The sequence below is a fragment of the Prionailurus bengalensis genome, chromosome E4 (genome assembly GCF_016509475.1).
Source record: "Prionailurus bengalensis isolate Pbe53 chromosome E4, Fcat_Pben_1.1_paternal_pri, whole genome shotgun sequence".
Classification (NCBI taxonomy): domain Eukaryota; kingdom Metazoa; phylum Chordata; class Mammalia; order Carnivora; family Felidae; genus Prionailurus; species Prionailurus bengalensis.
The window spans coordinates 26524365-26546167 of NC_057360.1; the positions used below are offsets into that span (position 1 = coordinate 26524365).

Genomic DNA, 21803 nt, shown 5'->3' on the forward strand with positions numbered 1-21803 from the left:
CCTGTTAAGTGTCTCTTGCATGCCGGACACTATACCAAGGGATGGAGACCCGTGGGGAGCAGACAGACTGCTCTGCTATACAGTGTAGTGGGGGATACAGACATGTAAATAGGCAATTAGAATGTAGTGTGATAAGTACTATGATTATGGAAATACTGCTTCCCTCTTTTTAGAGTATGTTGTACCAACCTACGCAGACTTGAAAGTTACACATAATTTTCTTTCTTCCAAATCCATATGCAATAATAGTCCCATATGAAATGTTTCTACTCTTTATAATAGTACCTATGATTTTCATTAGAATAAATAATACATGCAAAGCACCCAGCCCATACCCAGTGCTCAATAAATGGTGACAGTCTTTATTAAGACACGGTTTTTTGGACTAGCACCACCTCTGACTTTTGGGCTCATTTTTCTCCTTTGTAAATTACAAATAATAATAGCTAGTCCACAGGGTCCTTGTGAGAGAAAGATGAGATACATGAAAATATTTGGTAAGCTGGGGGGAAATTCTATTAAAGTATGAGTAAAACATGTTTTCATGGCCAGTCACTAAAGCTATAAAACTCAGTCCATGAGGAATAGTGTTACCCAAGAGGTCCTCGTAGCCCATACAGTGGGCCTGAGGAAACCTTTTAACAGGTTCTTTGGGAAATAGCATTCTGCACAAGAAATTCTGCTTCATCTGAATCACCTATACTCTGTCCACAGAAAAACAAAGACCCTTTACTTGAGGGCTCCTCCTATCCTCTTAATTCATTCCCCTACCACATTGGGCTCACCCAGCCAAAGGCAAAAAAAAAAGCTGGAAACCTCCCAGGCTGGTTTCTAGTCTGCTTCGTGCATCACTAGAGTCCTGAGTCAGTGCCAAGGAGGCAGGATTTGTAAGGCTGGCATGTGTGCCATGGGCTGTCAGCTGTGTGGGCGGTGGACAGGGCCATGGGAGGGGCTGGAGCTGAGGGAGGTACAGGAAGCTGGCAGGGCCACCGACAGAGAATCCTTCCTGACTTCCTACTGCAGCAAATCCATTTCTTTAGAAAGGACCAGGCTGCCCCTGTCCTAGTGCCAGGAAGATCCTGACTACAGAATATAAGTCAGGAGAAGCCAGGAGGCAGGAGGCAGGAGGGAGCAGAAGACTCCATCTCTCCAAGGTGCACTAAGTAGACACAGGGTCCTGAGCAGCCTTGAAGGAGGGCAGAGAACAGACTCCCCACTTCCTCTGCTGATTACTTAACTGGAGGGCCTTGGGCGGTCAGCAGCCTGCACAACCACACTCCTCTTTCCCTGGAAGCTAGCTGACTGGAATGGGTATCAATTCCCCTCAGTGCATTTACTTCATCATTCCTTCAACTGATACTTATTGTGAGCCAACTATATACAAGGTACTGTCCTATACTCTGAAGATAAGACCAAGTCCCTCCTTTTAAGAAGCTTACACTTCAGGGGCAGCTGGGTGGCTCAGTGGGTTGAGCGTCCAACTTCACCTCAGGTCATGGTCTCACTGTTCGTGAGTTTGAGCCCCACATCGGGCTCTGTGCTGACAGCTCGGAGCCTGCAGCCTGCTTCGGATTCTGTGTCTCCCTCTCTCTGTGCCCCTCCCCTGCTTGTACTCTGTCTCTCTATCTCTCTGTCTCTCTGTTTCTCTCTCAAAAATAAATAAATGTTAAAAAAAAATTTTTTAAAAAAGCTTACACTCCAGTGGAGGGAGACAGACATATATATATATAGAGAGAGAGAGAGAGAGTCTTTACGTGCCTGTGTGTGTGCGTGTGTGAGTAGCAACAAGGGCTGCAATGGGGAAAAAGCAAAATAAAGAGAAAGAGAGTGACAACAGAGGAATGCTATGCTACATAGGGTGATCAGGAAGGTCTCTCTGAGCAAAGACCTAAATGAAGTGAATGAGAGTCATGAAAGTCTATGGGGAAAGAGCTTTCCAGGTGGAGGGAACAGCAAAAGCAAAATTCCCTGAGGTGGGAATGGTCTGAACATATTCAAGGAATGGCATGGGGCCAGTGTAGGTGAGCAGAATGAATGGGAAGAGATTAAGGGATGCAGCCAACGATGCCTGTGTGTGTTTAGGGATGTGGGAGAGAGGTCCAAGTGGTAGAGGAGGGAGATCATGTAGAGCCTTAAAGACCGTGCTAAGGACTTTGTTCGGCGGGACATGGGGAGCCAGCCACTAGAGGGTTTCAGCAGAGGACTAGTGTGATAAATTCTGAAGATTCTCTGATGGAAACTCCACGTACTGTCTTTCCAATTCCTCTGCAAATCTTAAGGAAAAAAAGGCAAAGAAGAATCCTTAGCTCCAGTGGGGGAAAGAGACTCTACCAGGGATGCATGGAGACAGGGAGGCTGGTTAGTTAAGAATGGCTGTAGTAACCCTCTTACACAAGTTACTCAAACTCTGTGCCTCAATTGCATATATGGGGATAATAATAGTACCAGTCTCATCCAACTGTTACAAGGATTAAAGGAATTAAAGTATTAAGAATAATCGCTTCTCGGCCTTTTGGCTAAGATCAAGTGTAAAGTATTAAGAATAGTGCTGAGTATCTAGGAAGTACTATATAAGTGTCTACAGAATAAGAATAAAAATAAAAATAAAAATAAAAGGTGATTTGGACCAGGGAGATAGTAGCAGAAATGGTAAAATGTGATCTGATACATTTCGAAGGGAAAACTGATGGGGACTGGCAAGAATAGGGAGTCAGTGTGAGAGAAATCAAGATGACTCCAATGCTTCTGGCTCCAGCAACAGAAAGAATGAATGTAGGGGTGCCTGGGTGGCTCAGTTGATCAAGCGTCCAACTTCAGCTCAGGTCATGATCCCGCAGTTCTTGGGTTCAAGCCCTGCGTTGGGCTCTCTGCTGACAGCTCGGAGCTTGGAGCCTGCTTTGGGTTCTGTGTCTCCCTCTCTCTCTGCCTTTCCCCTACTCGTGCTCTCTTTCTCTCTCAAAAAATAAATAAATAAATATTAAAAACTTAAAAAAGAAAGAAAGAATGAATCAGATTCCATTTTCTGAGAAAGAAAAGACTAGAAGAGAAGAAGATTTGGAGAAAAATTTATATTTTGCTGTTGGACAGGTTTTGCTTGAGATGCCTATGGATGTACAAGTAAAGGTGCTGATTAAGTGAGCAGCATGTAAAATTCAGGGAAGAGGTCTTGACCAAAGATACAAATTTGAGAGTCAGCAGTCTGTGATGGTCACTAGAGGTCCAGGCCTGGGTGAGGTCACCAGGAAGTAAGGGTTGGTGAGAAGAAAACAGGTAGAGGACTGAGCCCCGGGTTCCCTGGTGTTTAGGGATTGGAAAAAGGAAGAGGAAACCAGCAAAAGAGGTAGAGGGAAGGCTGTCAAGGTAGGAAGAAAACCTAGAGTGGGGTCCTAAAGGCCACGTGAGAAAAGAGTTCCAAGAAAGACAGTGTGATAGTGGACAGATGGTACTGCTGCTGCCACCAGATCAAAGAAGATGGACACAGAGACCTGCCAACTGTACTCAGCAACGTGGAGGATGGTGTGAGTATGCCAGAGCTGTGGGCTTGACTGGGACAAAGGCCTGACTGCAAGGGGCTCTAGAGGGAACTGCAAAAGGGCTCATCATGCTCTACATCTAGACCTCCGCATGGAGTATCCAGAGTAGACAGTCACAGAAACAGGAGGAAAGGCCTGTAACAGGGATCCAGGTGCAGGTGGTCAATGTGGTCAAAGAGCTCCTCCAAGCCTCTTTGCTGCTCTTTTCTCAATGAAGTAGGAAGGCAGTTGCAGTTATGAGCTAGAAATGGGCTGGCAGGAGACGTTGGAGTCTGAGCACAAAGGGGTAAGTATGTGAAATAATCTCTAAAAAGAGTGTGAGGGTAAAATGGAAAGGGGAAAAGTAGCAGGATTTCTGGGCAAGATCAAGGGCCGACTTGTGGTAGGGGGGTCAAGAATTTACATAAATTTACAGCAAGCCCTGTAGAGATTTCTACAGCTTTCTACAGCAAGCTCTACTGCCCAAGGGCAGGGGAGGCATAGGTGGCAAGTGGGATTTAAGCAGAGGTGGAGTCTTGCCAGACCAGTATAGTGGAGCAACAGAGGGGCAAAGAAGTTGAGGGTGAAAACAAGGATGATGAAGCATGAAGTAGACTAGAGCCATTTGGGAGGCATCCAGCATCCTTGCCCTTGGCTGATGACTGGCTCTGTATGAGAAGCTGGCAGGAGAAAGGGTTGAGAGGGTAGGAGGAGACTTCAAGGGCAACATCCCATTTTGCTCAGAAAGTATTTTTTGGTTCTTACAATGGGATTTAATGTGATTATTTTATTTTATTTTATTTTATTTTATTTTATTTTATTTTATGAGAAGTAAGGATATGATTGAGAAGGGGAGCAGCAAAAACGTAATACAATCGATCTCTTGTGGATGCCAGCGAGGTTAAAGAACCCTAGGAATCAAGCATTGGAGGGAGTGAACTAGACATAAAAGAGGTGGTGGCCAGACAACAGGATGGTTGAAACTGAGATTAGGGAGCCATGCCCGTTACAAGGTCCAGGCAGGCCATGGAAGTGAGGTCTTGGCAGCAAACATGGAGGGAAAATCATCAGGCAAAAGAGATTAAGGATCCAAGAGGCCAGGGTCCCACAGAGATCACTTAAGTGGCTACAAAAATCACCAAGACTGATGACAAGAGAGGAGATGGGAGACAGGTGGTAAACCGAGAGCTAAAATCTTTCTGGAATGAAGGGGAGTGACCTGGGAGTCTGTAGATGGCTTCAAGAAAGAGTAGCAGGTGCTATTGTATGATGACATGAGCTCCAGAGCTGGCATTTTAGGACAGGCGTGAGGAATAAGTCTGGAAGCAATAATAGGGAGGAAGGAGCCACCTACCCCACCTCCAGGCTCAAGAGTATGAGGAAGTGTGGGAGGAAAGGCAACCACCACATGAGGCAGCTGCTGATCAAGCCATGTTCTTGTGGGGGGAGAGGCAGGTACCAGTTAGAACAAGGAGGTAACGGGAATGTCCAGAGAAGGTGGGAGAATGTAGAAGAGTTTTCTGATGATGGAATATGAGTTCCAGACAATGTAATATTAGGGTCTGGGGAGCTGGTGAGGAGCAGGAAGTGGGTCAGATTAAGGCATGGGGAGCCATATGAGGATGGAGTTTGGATGGTAAGGAAAAAAGGCATGATGATATTAACCATGGAGGCCTCCATATGGGCTGCAGCAATGAGGCTGTGAGTGTTGCAGGGCAGAGAGTCGGGTAACATCACCATCTCCATCATCTCTCACTTTCTCCTCAACCCATTCCACCTGGACCCTGGGCCCATCACCCTACTGAAACTGCTCCCACTAAGGTCACCTCCATATTGCTGAAAGCAGTAATCCCTTCTCCATCCTCACTTTATTTGCCCTTTCAGCAACCTCCTACACAGATGATGACTCCTTCCTTCTGAACACATGCCTCTCTTCACTTCCTTGTCCCTTTACTCTCTGTCTTTCCTCCTATTTCCCTGACCCCTCCTTCTCAATTCCTCCACAGCCACACTCAGGAAGGTTGACATGCCCCCAGGCCATTGATGTGTCTGCCCTGTTTCACTTCCTTATGCACCTGTCCAGGTGAAAGCAGTCTCCCAACCATCCCCACCACCACTCCAAGTAGTTGGCTGCTACTAGACCTTGATATCCCCCAACTAGCAAAAGTTTAACTTTAAGAAAGACATAAGAGTTACTCATGCATTGCTAGTCATGGTAAAGCTAGTTTTTCAGTGAGTATTATAGACATTCTTGAGTTAGGCCATATGACAGGCACTGAGTGACATGAAAACTGTGTAAGAGAGTCTCTGCCCTCGAATTGTTCAGACCCTCTTAGGAAAACAAGACAGAGGTGCAGAAAAATATAATACTTCTGAATATGAAGCAATACCAACTATCAGAGCTGCACAGTATTTCCACGGTCTACTTTCTCCTCCTCATTTTTCAAAGCCATGAGGTAACTGACTTGACATCATACCACTAGTTTGGTCACCCTGGGAATTAGACCCAAGTCTCTTAACCCCCAAGTCGGTGCTCTTGTGGCATCTCAATTGGTGGTTGAGATAGAAGTTAAATACTGTGGGAACTGGAAGGAAAGGTCCTGTGCCATTGTGGAAAGCATGAATTCGAGAACCAGGCTGTCAGGGTCCAAATCATGAATCAATAGCAAATCACAGTAACAACATAGTTATTATTGGAGTGACTTTGGGAAAGTCACCTAACTTTTCTGTGCCTCACTGGTTAAACATGGATAATAACTGTACCTATCTCACAGTAATGGTGAGGATTAAGATAAATTAATATAGGTGCTTAGGATGTTGCCTGGCTCTTAGAGCTATGTAGGGTTTTATTTTTTTTTTTTAACGTTTTTTATTTATTATTTTTGGGACAGAGAGAGACAGAGCATGAACGGGGGAGGGGCAGAGAGAGAGGGAGACACAGAATCAGAAACAGGCTCCAGGCTCTGAGCCATCAGCCCAGAGCCCGACGCGGGGCTCGAACTCATGGACCGCAAGATCGTGAAGGGGTTTTAAAGACTAGCAGTACTTGGAGGTGAACAACAGGAGAGAAGTTGAATGCTGGATGCCCGACTCCTCTCTAAATCCCAGGAGCCTGGCACATATCAGGGCTCACTGAATGAATGAATGAATGAATGAGCCAATAAATATTTTAACATCCATACGAAAAGACATCCAGAGATCAGATAATCTACACCCCTTTGCACTACCTATAATGTCCACTGAAACCAGTTAGATAAAGCCTACCATGACCATCACCATCAAAACACATTGATTATTTGCCTTTTTGCACCTGATGACATGTAACAACAGTCTAAGGAAGAGGAGCTAAAGACACACAAACCACAAGACATGCAAACGTGTAAAATATACACTGGCATCCAAAGGACAAAACAAAGTCCCTAGGTGGGGTGCAAACCTGGAGCACCAATTGAGAATCAAATGAAATCCTATCTCCCTTTAATGTAGGATTCCTTGGAATGAAGCCTAAGTTCCCAACAGGTATGAACTGGGTTAAAGGCAGTCTAAGAACATAACTCCTTTTGCTCTCCCCAAAAAGATCAGTGATAAAGTCACGGAGGCCACAATCTCTTCCACCACTGAAGACGTGCCCCAAAATGTAATCATTCACCCAAAGCTGACCTTAGAAAGAGCAGGGTTGGCTACATTCCAGAAGGAAAGGTGAAGGATTCATTCATGCTTTGGTGGCTTCTCCCCGGCTTTATGGAGTTCCTCTTTTCAGGGAAGCTCAGAGTGTGACACAGACCCCAGCTCTTTCTCCAGATCTCAGTAAACAGGTATGCTTTAGAGGGCAGGCGTGACTGCCCCCATCTGACGGCTGTAGACCTCAGTGAGGGTGAATGCAGCCTACAGCTGGTTAGTGGGATTGTGGCTGACCCCAGGGACCTCTCTCCCTGGGTCAAATCCCTCTTGAGCGGCAGCAGAGACAAAGGCACCTGCCTCCCTGGGCCCACCCTTTCCCACTGGACGCCCCGGCAGGGCCACGCGCACCCCATCCTCCCCGCCGCAGCACTGGGCCAGCCCCCGTGCCCCCGCCACCCGCTCCCACCTTCCCGTACTCACTCCCACTCCTTGCGCCGGGCCTGCGGGGTGCTCTGCATCTTGTGCGCCTCGTGGGCCTTGATGATGTCGCGCTGCTCGATGAGCCCCCCACGCCGCCGCTTCATCACCTCGGGGCTCACCGGGAGGAACGGGCTGGAGCCAGCTTCCAGGGCCGCGCCGCCCTCCCAGCCGGGGCCCTCGCCCTCCTGCACCGGGAAGAAGTTGTCGAAGCCTGCGGCGACGGCACGCGGGGAGGCGGGCAGCATGCCCACCTCGTCCGAGGCGTCGGCCTCGAGCAGGGCGCACTGCTGGGGCCGCCATGCCTCCTCCTCAGGCAGGGCTAGGACGTGTCGGTGGCGGCGGCCCAAGGCCCAGGACTCAGGGTTCCCGCCTGCGGCGGGGCAGGGGGCGGGCTCGGGCAGCCTGCGGCCTGGGCTCGGTCCACGCATCTCCGGCACCATCCCAGAACATTGCTCTGCGCAGGGGAGGCGGGGGAGACAGAAGGGAGATGGGATGGGTGGGGAAGTGGGGGGGGAGGGAGAGGCGGGCAAGAGGGAAATAGAGAAGAGAAAGAGGTTAATGAAGTCGTCCTTCACAGCAAGGCTTTGGGCTGACTCGGTGCTATGGCCCAGGCCTGGTCCAGAACTGGCACACAGTAGGAACTCTGTAAATGATCACTGAACTCAGGAGAATCCACTGTGGACCAGGCTGGGTGCCAGGTGCTGAGTTACCCAGAGTTAAACAAAGTACACTTGATTTTTGCCCCAAGAACTTCACAGGCTAGCGTAGAAGACGGAAGTTACAGCAATAGTCATGTGCAATAGTGATGAATGTCTCAGGGTACTACTACAAGGAGAGAACACCAAAGGCTGTCCTCGCCCCAACTTCAGACAAGCTAGCTGGCTGTTCTCTCCCATTTGTAGTGAAAGAATCTCTCTAACCCTTTCCCTAGTGCCCCATGTCCTCTGGGGTAAACCCCACCCACCACCTGCTGCCCTGATTCTAACACTCTCTCCCCAGGACAAGACACAGGCAACCTAGCGTTGAGAACTGGATCCCATGTATAGGTTCCTTCCTCCTTTCCTAATGCACATCCACCGCAGGATCTGGGGAGCAGGTGTAGAATCAGATGCCTCTGCTAGCATCTTTGAGCCTCCTTTCCCTTTTCCATGCCAAGGAGGATGTGGCCAGATTTGCCTCTGAAAGATGTACTCATCCAGTCCACACTGACAGGGCTTACCATGTGCCAGGCACTGTGCCAGGGACTGGGCACACTGACATGAGCTGGATTTAGTCCACATCCTCCTCGTGGGAGAAACGGGAAGAACATCGATTTTGACCACACAACATGATGTGCTATGATTGAGGCAGGCCTGATTGCTGTAGGAGCTCACAGTAGGGACATGGAAACCCACTTGGAGGTGGCCGGAAGGGCTATGTGGAAGAAATGGCCCTCATTCTGCATTTGAACAGAGCTTGCCAGGTGAGAAATGGGACCAGATTACAGACAAAAGGAAGAGCATGTGCAAAGAGGATTCAGGGAACTCAAGGATCGAGAGCTCCCATGATAAGTCTGAGGTCTAGGGGACAGACCTTCTGATCCAAGAGGACCTTTTTGAGATATCTTCTTACTATCTCCTTCCCAGCCAAGAGCCCAACACCTGAATTCTTGGCCTCCTCCCCACCCACATTCCAAGCCACACCACTAGTGACCACAAGTGACACACACACACACACACACACACACACACACACACGCACCCACACACGCCCCTTGGCACTAAGCAGTGCCACATGCTCTACATGCTCAGAAAAGGCCTGGTATCCAGATCACTCAACCGTGCTTAGTGTGCACTGGGGACTGTGCTAGGCCCCCTAGGGAGGCATCTTTCCAGAATGCTGCCCTCCAGAACCCCCACCACCTCCCCTGGTCTGAACTGAAAGTCTTAAAAATAGCGAATACTAAAGTGGAATCTTTATGGTGTAGCCATACCATTTTGTCAGTGAGGACGCTGATGTGCAGAGAGGTAGAGACTTGCCCCAGGTCACATCACCACTCAAAGTCAGAGCTGGGAGAGAGCTCAGGTTTCAAGTCCTGGCTCACAGTTTTTCTCACTATATTGACCACACTGCTCTACCACATGAAGCAGAATAAATAGATGCCTCTCCCAGCCACCCCCACATCACACTAAAGTAGCAGGTAGACAAGAAGAAGCCGGGATGATCTTCCTGCCTGTGTGATAAAGCCTGATGTGAACACTGAATAGACCTGACTTCCCTGGAGAGAGGACCCTATGATATCCTCCTCTTCTGTCCCTGCCAGTATCTCTAGCACCTGGCCTGCTCTTCCCAGCCCTGCCAGCACCATACCCCAAGGCTTCGGTGATGCTGGGCTGGAGGTTCTGGGAACGTGCTGGTCAGTGCTAGATACTCGGCCACCAAGTCTGGGTCAAAGGAGCAAAAGGAAAGGAAGGTAAGGGTCCAGGATAAGCTCAGTAGGAAAGAGAAATGACGGGAAAAATACATTTCAGAATCTGCAAACAGTTGGGTGGGTCCCTAGAAAGAGTGATTCATGTTCTTCACATTGTCATTCTGTCTCAACTCTGCTTGATGGATTTTAAATTTATCCTTCATTCCTACGATGTTTAAATGTCTCTCCCTCACCACACACATGCACGCACCCCTCCCTGGGGTGCTCCCACTCCCTCTGCCAGGCTTCAGCACTACCAGAAACTCAAGCAACCTCCGGTTCTGCCACCAGGAGCCTCCTCTCCCTCATGGTCCTACATGGCTGAGATTCCTGGGCCACCCTCCCAGCTCTCCCCAGGCCACCGGGACCTGGTTCCTGGCATCTGCTTCCTGGCCCATCCCACCCTCTCTGTCTCCTTACTGGATTTCCCTTTCCCAGACACTTTGCCAATCTGAATCACATCTTTGCCAAAATTACAGCAGCAATAATATGCACTGCAGAGCTCCGCTTCAACGGAATCAATTTTACGAATATCAAAACATGAAATTATCTCATCTTTCCTTTAAGAATTCCTGTTAAACAACCCTTCTATTATTGATATAAATGTTCATCAAGGGAATCTGTCACCCCCACTGCCTGACAAGCCGGCCAGTCTCCTGCTCTGGCTATCATCAAACTGAGAAAACATTTACTATCTCAGGCAATTTAGGTGAGTTGGAGTCTACATATTCCAGGGAAGGACATTCCAGTCTACTCTATACTTAGTCTTCCCCCCACCCAGCCCCCAAGTTCTGGCATCCCTGGAGTTCCTCGAGTCTTATCTTTCTATATCCAGAACCTAGTATTGAGTTCAACACATAGTAGGCTGTTGTGGTGGCCATTAGAACTGTTTGCCAAATATTCTGGTCATCCTCCATCCTGGGCACATAGTAGCATGCACTTCCTGGCCCCTGTGGTTGAGTGGGGTCACGTGACCATTTTTGCCAATGAGTTGTGAGTAGAGTGATGTATGTCACTTCAAGGCTAAGCATTTAAATACAGTGTGAGATCTCTAGATCTAGAGAGGCTGGCAGACTGTTTCTATAAAGACCAGATAATAAATAGTTCACATATTGCAGGCCATGTAATTTTTGTTCAACTACTCAAACTCTGTTCTTATAGCATGAACACAGATAATATGTAAACAAATGTGTGTGACTGTATTCTCATAGAACTTTATTTATAAACTTTTGTAAACTTTGCTCTTTCAACTGCATCTCTTGGACTCCATCATTGTTACTCAGTCTCTGTCCATGGGGGCAGGTTCTACAGCAGCGGGCAAAAAGAGGGAATGAAGACCCATAAAACAGAATCACGGGTGGACATACTAAATGAGAAGCTTCCCGAGGGCAAAGTTGGTGTCCTATGGCCCCCAGCCCCAGCCCCTAATGGAAAGAAAACAGGACTTGCTGTTCTGAGATACTAGCCCAAGAATAAGCTAATGAAATCTCCAAGGGCACCCATCTTATTCCTCTAACCCTTGCTTTCTATCCACCTCTCTTCTTTTTCTTTTTTTTTTTTCTTTATTTATTTTGAGAGAATGTACCTGTGCATTCAAGTGAGCAAGAGAGGGGCAGAAAAAGAGGAAGAGACAGAATCCCAATCAGCTTGGGACTGATGTGGGGCTTGGTCCCACGAACCATGATCACGTGACCCAATGGAAATCAAGAGCTGGACTCTCAACTGACCAAGCCACCCAGGTGCCCCTCTTCTTATTCTTTATTGCTTTGTTTGGCTAATGGGCAGAGGATAGAATTTTTTTTTAATTTGTTTATTTTGAGAGAGAGAGAGGGAAAGAGAGAGAAGCATAGAGAGAGGGAGACAGAGAATCCCAAGCAGGCTCTGCACTAACCATGGGGCTCAAACCCACAAACCATGACTTCACGACCTGAGCCAAAATCAAGAGTCAGATGCCTAAGAGCCACCCAGGCACTCTAGGGATGGGATTTTTAATTACAGCGGTCCTAAGGAGGAAAAATGACATATCTGAAACCCAGTAGCCCCATTAAAAACTTCCCTTGCTTGTCAGTCCACACAGAGTAGCAGGGTAAGGGATCTCCTTCCCACTCCCACCCCAAGCATATAGCACTGCCAAAGCCACTTGAGCCACTCCTGCCTGCCTCCGAAATCTTCACTCCTCTCTGCCTTCCAGTGTTGGAATCGAGATCTTCCTCCACGGAGAAATATTACGTCATTTGCACCATCCTTCCCTTTATACAGTATCAGTTTTAATTTTTATTTGTCTACTTTTGATTACTTCAGAAATAATGGCCTATGCATCCCACAGGCTTGTCCATGCCTCCCAGGCCCAGCAGGGGAGTCTACCACATTGAGGACATGCATCCTTCTCTCATTGGGTTCATGTCCATCCCACTCCCACCCTCCACTGCTCACTTTCTCATTCCTCCAGAACATGTGCATCCTCAAGCCACCTTCTGAAAAATAGATACACCAGTAAGTCAACAAAGCCTATGTTCTTGTGAATGTACTGTCTTCATACCCTGAAAGTCTTGAGTCCTACAATGAGGAGGAAGTCTCCACTGCATACACCACCTAGCACAGGCTGGGAGACAGTGGGCAGAAATAAGACTGGTGGTACTAAAAGGTGAGTGGTGGCCCTGAAGCTCTCCTGGCTTTGCTCCTTCTGTCTGCCCTGCACAAGAAGAGGGCAGAAGGATCCCATTCCCTAACTATTAGAAGTGAAAAATCACAAGGAGGAAACATTTTATTTAAATGTGACACTACACTACTGAGATGCCACGTTGAGTTCCTCTCTAAAAATGATTCTCTAGAGATGAGAACCGATAGGGTTCATGGGTTTTCTGTAAAGCAAAAGGGAAGGCAGAGAATGACCCTATTCATCATCCTCACCCACCTGTTCAGAGAGGAGACATTCCTGGTGCAGAAATATTCATCCAGGGATTTTTCTTTTCTGAGTCAGCTTGCTACCCAACCACAAGGGAGGAACAAAAGCTATATGTTATTTTCATTTGCTGTGACCTCCCAAGACTGTGGTGCTCAAGCTTTAGTGTACCCCAGAATCATCTTCACTGCTGGTTTTTAAATGCAGATTCCTGGGACCTCCCTCCAGAGATTCTCATGCAATAGTTCTTTGGTGCACTCAGGAATCTGTAGTTTTAATAAACATCTCCTCTACTAATCATGTCTTAAGAAACACTGTCCTAAAAGCACTAAGTAGTTATGAGAGGTTGTGCTAAGTTGGTAAGAGGTGTTGTCCTGGATGAATTAGGATATTAAATGCCCCTGGGACAGTGTCCCTCTCACCCATCTTCAGTCTATATCTACATATCCAGGAGTTCCTTGACCCACCCCCACTCCCTGCAAAACTCTATCCTTGCCTAGACTGGCATCGGTTTTGCCCATCCCACATTCTTCTCCATATGTCTATGTTGTTATGGTGACTGTTCAAGGACGGGCTAATGTCCAACTGCAATTTGACAGGCTGGTTCATCTTGAATGTAAACCAAGACCAAGGAAAACACTCTGCTTCAAATGTGGAATGATCACTAAGTCTGCCAGAGTCCCTATGGAGGAGTCAAAAGAGCCCATGATCTGGTGTCAGAATCTCAGGGTTCAGGGTACAGTTCTTCCACTTGCTCGTCAAGTAACCTTTGGCAACTCTCTTCTCTAGGTCAGTTTCTTCCATGAGGATAATAATATAATCTGTCCTACAGAAGTCTGTGGTGGGAATCAAATAAGATAGCATCTGGGAAAGAACCTGGAGACTGTGAGTGTACTTACATGCCAAGTAAGAAGAGGAGAAAACTAGTACTAATAAGCACTAGCAATCTCCATTACACTATAATATCTGTATTGTGATATAACCCCAAAAGTAACACAAAGCCATATATTCCACGTATTCCAGATAGTCTCTGGAAACAAATATATCAAATACACTGAATATTGGCCAATTTAGTGGGGTATTAATTAACTGCTGAAATTAGCAACATCATAATATATACAGACACAGGTAAACAGATATATTTTATGTAAAAGGAGAAACCCTAAACATTGTGACAAATGATCGATTCACCAAAGGATCTTGATGATTTGGAAAACAAGACCTCAAAAATGTAAACTGTGGGTGAGTCCTAATAAATTACAGAGCAAGCTCACATCATAGACATATCTATCTCTACAGTCATTTGATTAATGGCACGCCTTCCCACACTAGCCTTTTAGCTACATGAAGGCAGAAACCACACTTGCTTTATTCAGCACTGTACCCCTGGCACCTAGCCCTTATAGGCATTCAGTAAATAGTTATAAAAGGAAGGAATGCATGGGAAAGAGAGGGCAGGGGCAGGAAGTAGAGAGAAAAGACGCTATGCAGTCTCCCATACTACAATTTTGCTATGTGGCACATTAGTCCTCTTTAAGAGTTACCTTCTGCAAAAAACCTTACAACTACACTGAGTGGATAGAAGTGGTTTTAAGGGGCTTTTACCTGCAACTTTCCAATTTGCTTAAATATTCATCTTTACTATTCTGCTTTAGAAGCTGCTTCAAACCTCCACAGGATCTGCCCGACTTAAAGAGGGAAGGAAAACTCTTTAATAAGGAAAGGGGACTTAATACGTGATGTGCAGAAATCATCAGAAAAAGACAACAGATTCATTCAACAAATATTTATTGAGCACCTACTATGTACTGGGAACTGAGAAAGGCACTGGAAACTCTTTATGATATCACAACAGGAGTCCAGGAGGAAACCCAAGAGGTTAGACCCAGCACAATTAAAAAAAAATGTTTTAGCACAGTTACTTTTTAATATAAAGTAAGAATTACTTCTGCAAGCCTATCTTGAGATTCCTTTAGCATTTGTGACTTTTCTGGAATTTATTACTTCTCTTACTCTTTCTACTTCCCTAAAGCACACAGAAAACAGACAGATAGACAAAGACAAAACAAGTCCTTTTTCTGAGGACCTGAAAGGGAGTAGAAAACAAAGAAAAGGATACCACTCCTCAGATAGTGTCTGGAAAAAACACCCACCAGGAGTCAGTAATGGTTACAGCGGGAGAAACACAAGTATTTCCACCCCCCTGGACTTGCAGAAACAGAGTCAGGGTCCACAACTGCCTGACCTGGGACAAAGAAGGCCTGGTGGGCAAACATCTAAGAGACCACAGGTCTCTGAAATGTATCTATCCAAACCACTGCAGCATCAGGCTCAGATAACTCAATCCACAATGCTGCAGAAACTTCTCCACTAGCCTCATTTCCATCAAAACACTTCTCAAGTATCAGTCTCAGGAGCACCAGGAGTCTTCAACTGGAGTCTGATAATATCCTTCCCACCCACGCAGACCCAGATTACTTGAATTGATTTCCTAAGAAGCCCTCTTTTAAAGAAGAGTAAGTTACTGCCGCGGTAAAGTTATGGGTGGGAGATAGCAGCGTTAATGCAGTCAGATAGAATCTCTTCTCTCATCAGAGTCCCAATACCAGTGCGTGCTTGCAAAGACACCAGCTCAGCAGCAGTCCCTCACTCTTCAGCTGGAAGCAGGGAACTCTGTTTGTACTGGGAGAGCCAGTCTGAAATGCCACATAGAGAAACAAGTGCAAAGCTCTGAGCCCGGCATTCAAGGTCTCCATAGTGTGGCCTCAGGAAGAAGGAAAAGCCTATACCCCTAAGGGCTTTGCATGTTAGCCAGGCATGAGCCCCTATGGTGGTGGCTGTCCATTCCAGATCCTGAGCTCTGCCGCATCTGTCTGCTGGGGCTGGCTCCTCCTAGGGGTCAAGTCCAGATGTCAGAGCCCAGCCTCTGTCCAGCCACTTCCTCAGCTGTGATCAAAGACATGGAAGATACAAAGAAGCCCGCCAACACGTAGAAAGATGACAGGTTACGAGCTGGACATTCAGACACCAGTGGAAATGAAGAAGGACACACCGATGACTCCAGAGCCCATCTGGTTTCTGAAAGCTTTTATACTCTCTCCTTCATTGTACCAAAATCTCTGTACTCTGTGTTCAATTTTATGCATTTTCTTTCTGGTCATTTATTGTGTATTTCACCACATAACTACTAATAATGATATTATAATTAACCTGTTTTTTTAAACCAAAGAATTCATTGAGAACAAAATTTGCATTTCCAGGGATAACATGACCTGAAGCATTTTTTGCTCAATAAATACACAACAGAGTACAGTGTGGGCAATCCCAGGTGTGCAACTCAGACTGGTGCCCCTTGGAGTTGTGCAATATGACACAGAGCACTTGTAAGATTAGACCAACAATTACAACCAAACCGAAAGCGCCTGCATACCTCCAATAAACTAAAAAGAAAACTCATAGTGGGGTGCCTGGGTGGCTCAGTCACCTGAGCGTCTGACTCTTGATTTCAGCTCAGGTTATGATGCCAGAGTCGTGGGATTGAGTTCTGCTCAGCATGGAGACTGCTTAAGATTCTCTCTCTCTCTCTCTCTCTCTCTCTCTCTCTCTCTCTCTCTCTCCCTCTGTCCCCCACTTATGCTCTCTCTCTCTCTCTCTAAAATAAAAAATAAAAATAAAAACCCTTAAAAAGAAAACTTGTAGCAAGCATTATGGTTACCTCTTCAAGACCCTGCCATTCCCCACCCTTGTGAAGTATCTGTACAGTGTGGGCAACGGGCTCCAGGGTGGATTCTGGTTAGATTAAGCCAGTCTGGAGAATCCCATCCTTTCGCCAGTGATGAAGTAAGAGGAGGGCACATGACCCATTTAAGGCCAGTGAAATATGAAGTAAAGCTTACTGGGGCTTTTAGGAAAATTCTCCCAACTTGTAAGGAAAGATTTTGGGGGAAGTGCCCTGTCGTCCCGCACAGATGTAAACAGTGGAGCTGTTTACCTCTCCACCAACCTAAGAATGAAGCTGCCACCTGCAGAAAAGCAGGGCCAAGACGATCACAAGCAATGGAAATAAAGCCACCAGATTCAGTCAACCTGGAAGCCACCCCTCCTCTACACCACTAGCAATATGAGGCAATACAGATACTGATGGTTAAAGCCCATTTGTTGGAGTTACATTTTCTGTTACTTCTACCCCAAATATACTAACTGAAGGGGCCCCCACATGCTCTACACAATGATAAGATTTAGTACTCCACAAGCCCACAAAACCACTTAATTGTTTTGATCACAGCAGAGGGAAAGTCCCCTCACACTCCTCCATATATGGTTTGGTTGTAATTCATCTTTTATACATAGACATTGGGACTTAAGTCTTGCATAAAATTCTCAAGACTAGGATTTTAATTCTAAGAATCCTTGGTATAATGGGAAAATGACTTAGCCCAAATAGAATAAAGTTAAATCCAATCGAGCAAGCAGTATGTTTTAGGTAGGGAAGGAAACACTGCATTGGATTGTATGGAAAAGGACTTATTGCAATTAAATACAGTATAAAAGGATTTAGTGGTCATAGTAGGCACTGCCACCATCATCATTATCATCAATAAATATAATGGCTAATATTTATTGAATTTTGATTTTATGCTAGATATTCCAGCAAGGGACTTTCATGGAATAAATCATTTAAAGAATTCATTTAATTCTTAAAAAAGTCTTATGAAACAATTATTATTAACCCAGTTTTATGAATGAGAAAACTAAGACTTAAAAGGGCTAATTAATATCCCCAATGTTAGGTTCATACTGTGGTTCAATGGTAGAGCATCTGATCCATGTTTGACCCCAAATGCCATTCTGTCATCCACTGTACCAACTGGGCTTTAATAATGGTAGTACTAAGACAAGAACAATGGTAATGATAACTTTCACTTAATTGGACTCATATTCAGGACTAGAAATTCATGTTTATTAACCACCCTATGAGGTAAATATTATTACTATTCTCATTTAATAACAGAAACTTACCTAAGGTCACCTAGCCAGTAAACACTGAATCTGGACTTCAATATCTGATTCCTCATCCAATGTCTCTTCACTTGAAAGTGAATGGGATTGGGGCGCCTGGATGGCTCAGTCGGTTAAGTGTCCGACTTCGGCACAGGTCATGATCTCACAGTCCGTGAGTTCGAGCCCCATGTCGGACTCTGTGCTGACAGCTCAGAGCCTGGAGCCTGCTTCGGATTCTGTGTCTCCCTCTCTCTCTCTGACCCTCCCCCGTTCATGCTCTGTCTCTCTCTGTCTCAAAAATAAATAAACATTAAAAAAAATAAGTGAATGGGATTTCGAATGGTCCTATCTCTTAAGTACAAGACCATCTGTGTCTTGTCTTTTCTTTCTTCCTTTCTTTCTTCCTTCCTTCCTTCCTTCCTTCTTTCCTTCCTTCCTTCCTCCCTTCCTTCCTTTTCTTCTTTCTTTGAGCCTCTGCATGTTTCAGTGGTTGTATGTACGTGTACATGTATGTATAGGGGGTAACAAGTCCTACACGTTTATGACAGATTCTACCCAGTCCTCCCACAGGCTTGGCTCTGTGCTTTATACAGGTCTGTGTAGAAGATGTAGAGCCATGGTCAATGGGACACTCTAAATAAGCACAGCACTTCGTGGGAGCAGAGCATGCTCTTGGCATGGCACAGAGTCCCAGGCATCCCCAGGCAGCACCATGCAGGATGATCACAGGACTGCCCAGATGTGTCGAAAAGGGGAAGTGACACTTGAGATCATGGCATCACGTGACAAGAATCAAGGAACTGCTCTGCTCTGGGATGAAACAAGAAAGAAATGGACAAAACAAGCTTGGGGTCTTTCCAACTCCTTCTTTAGTCCCTGAGCTCTTTCTCGCCACTACACCTCCACCCTTTAGCTGCCAGGACCCTGGTATTGCCGCCTGGCTGTTGCCAAATTTCCTGCATGTCTTCACCATAATGTTTTACAAAAAAAAAAAAATTCCCCATTACTACAGAAAATTTTATCCAAAAATTAAAACTGGTCTGAAAACAAGATGTTTTTCTGATTTTCAAAGTTTTAACAAATATGGAACATCTCATATAATTACCTGTGTTGGAAAAAAAATAGAATTATATGAAATTGGGAAGCACCAGAAAGACTGGACCATGTAATCACCACACACATGCTCCAAAGTAGTTTACCCTGTCTTTCTTCTACCTTTTTTTCCCACCTCGAACTTGAGTTCCCCAACACCAGGCTCTCAGAGGTGAAATCAAAATCATTGAAATACCTTAGCACAATCGAAGGTGCCAGTGCCCCAGGGAGAGTGGGCTCTTTGACAGCCAGGCACTGATAAAAGGACGTGAGGCAAGAAGAGGGGCCTCTGCTAGTCTTGATACCATAAAAATATAGGACTGCCCATTCTATCCAACACATGTTTTCCATGCATTTTAGTCTGATTTCTATATAAAATTGGTGTCATTTTCACTGGAACTAGTTGAACTGTAGACGATATAGAATCTCTGTGGCAAGAAGACCTTCCTTAGCATATAAATTATAAATATGAATTAACTCCTTTTGAGCCAAGCACCATACTGTAGGCTTTATAAGCCTTCTAGCTAATCTTCTCAACAGTCCTTAATTTTTTTTAAATGAACTGAAATCACATACTCATTCATCTGATCCCTTATTTATACAACACACTTATGACGAGCACCTATTATATGCCAAGCATTGTGCTAGCATTAGGGCCAAAAACAGACCAGTAAACCAATCCTGACAGGCCACTGTGGTAAGGGCTCAAATGGGAACAAAGAATAAGTGATTTCAGAGTCCACAAAGGGCACTGGGGAGTTGCAGAGTTTGCTTGAAAGATAGGATATTTAAGCTTAGAATGTACATTATGTAAGAATGGGCCTGGCAGAGAGGCTGGGAGTTGGGGTGGGTTGCAGTCAGGGTAGGCCTCAGTGAGAAAGTGACTTGAGTAAACTTGAAGAAAGAGAAGGCATGAGCAATTCAGATATTCAGGAAGACAGAAAAGGAGGTGCCAAGACAGTATTGAAGGAACATGCCTAGCATGTTCCAGGAGCAGCCAGGAGACCATGTGGCTCCAACAGGAGAAGCAAGAGACAGAGTCAGAGACATACTGGGAAGGGCTGATACACAGAGGCCCTTTGCCTTTTGCTCTGAGTGAAATGGGAAGCCACTGGAAGGGTTGAAGCAGAGTTATGACATGACCCTAGCTATTACTGAGAATAGTCAGGGATCAAGGTAAGAGGCCAGGAGATCAGTTGGCAGCTATTACAATAATAATCCAGTAAGTGTGCCTGCTTCCTCTCTGGAATCCTGGGCAGAGACAGCCATTCAACGTGTTATGATAGGTAGGAGTTCAACACACCGCAAGGAAAAACGGAGGGAGGGCAGGCCTGGGCAGAAGCAGGGAGAGAGGTCTTGAGATAGCCTGGGCCCACCCCCTAAAGCTCCCATGTCCCCTGAGTGGTGAAGAAGAATCTCTTAAGATTTCCTATCTGTTACACACACTCCTGCCCACCGAGAGGAGGAGGGGGATCTTGCAACTGTCCTGAAGGGGCTCAAGGTTCAGATAAGGACCAGCAGCATGGCGGGGTGTGCAGCTGCTGTAGCAGCAAAGACGCCAATGCCCATTCACAGGGAGGACACCTACATGTCAGCCATGGCCAGTCTGCAGCCAGCTCCTGCAGGTCCATAGGCCTGATGCCCCACCCCAATACAAGGGCATGTAAGCTCCAAGAAGGAAAAGGTGGGGGGCAAAATATTAGTTAATTGCACCTGGCTGGCTCAGTCGGTAGAGCATGTGACTCTTGATCTCAGAGTTGTGTTTTAGCCCCACACTGGGTGTAGAGATTGCTTACAAAAATTCTTTTAAAAAGAATGATAAATTGCGAATTAACCTGAAAACCTCTGGCCAGAACTAACAAAAACAGGAATTTATAAAAATGAAGTTGTTTTCCATTAATGTAGCTAGGGACTCAGAAATCAAACAGGTTTCTAGAACTAATGAAAGCTACATTTTTATAACCTGAGTTCTGTGGCTGTGCAAATTCAAATCTGCTTCCAATGTATCACTGAAAAGAGCACTGAGATAGAGCACAGAGATACAGTAGATCTAACTCCATATGATTTATCTGGATCATCTGTACTATCCATTCTTCAGAACGATCAGGGCAGAAATTCAGCAATGAAGGTTTTAAATATTCAAGGTCAAGTTTTAGGACTCCACCTGTAATTTGTACAGTCTTAATATGGGTTACCATGGCATTGATTGTCTTAGCTCCATTCTTGGCAATGATATATATAAAATCATGATCTGATATGCTAATTATATTTTTACTCTTTTTTTCAGTTTTTTTAAGACTTTATATTTTATACCAATTTTAGGTTCAAAGAAAAATTGAGAGGAAGGCACAGAGAGTTCCCATATACCTCCTGCCTCACACATACACAGTCTTCCCCCATTGTCAACACCCCCCACCAGAGTGGTACATTTGTTATAATTGATGAACCTGCATTGACACGTTACAATCACCCATAGTAAAGGATTTACATTAGGGTTGGGGCACCTGGGTGGTTCAGTTGGTTAAGCATCCCACTTCGGCTCAGGTCATGATCTTGCAGTCCATGAGTTTGAGCCCCACGTCGGGCTCTGTGCTGACAGCTCAGAGGCTGGAGCCTGCTTCAGATTGTGTCTCCCTCTATCTCTGCCCCTCCCCCATTCACACTCCATGTCTGTCTCTCTCTGTCTCTGTTTCTCTCTCTCTCTCTCTCTCTCTCTCTCTCCCCCTCTCTCTCTCAAAATAAATAA

General features: G+C 45.7%; 1 protein-coding gene across 4 annotated transcripts in view; it reads right to left on the reverse strand.

Annotated features, from left to right (window-relative positions):
- CACNA1E (calcium voltage-gated channel subunit alpha1 E) overlaps window positions 1–21803 on the reverse strand; it is a 497518-nt gene that overhangs the window by 381869 nt on the left and 93846 nt on the right. For all 4 annotated transcript variants that reach the window (XM_043568526.1, XM_043568524.1, XM_043568525.1 and 1 more), the window contains exon 2: window positions 7614–8067. In XM_043568526.1, the coding sequence (XP_043424461.1) occupies window positions 7614–8053 (440 nt within the window). In that variant the 5' untranslated portion in view covers window positions 8054–8067. The remainder of the gene's footprint in view (window positions 1–7613; window positions 8068–21803) is intronic.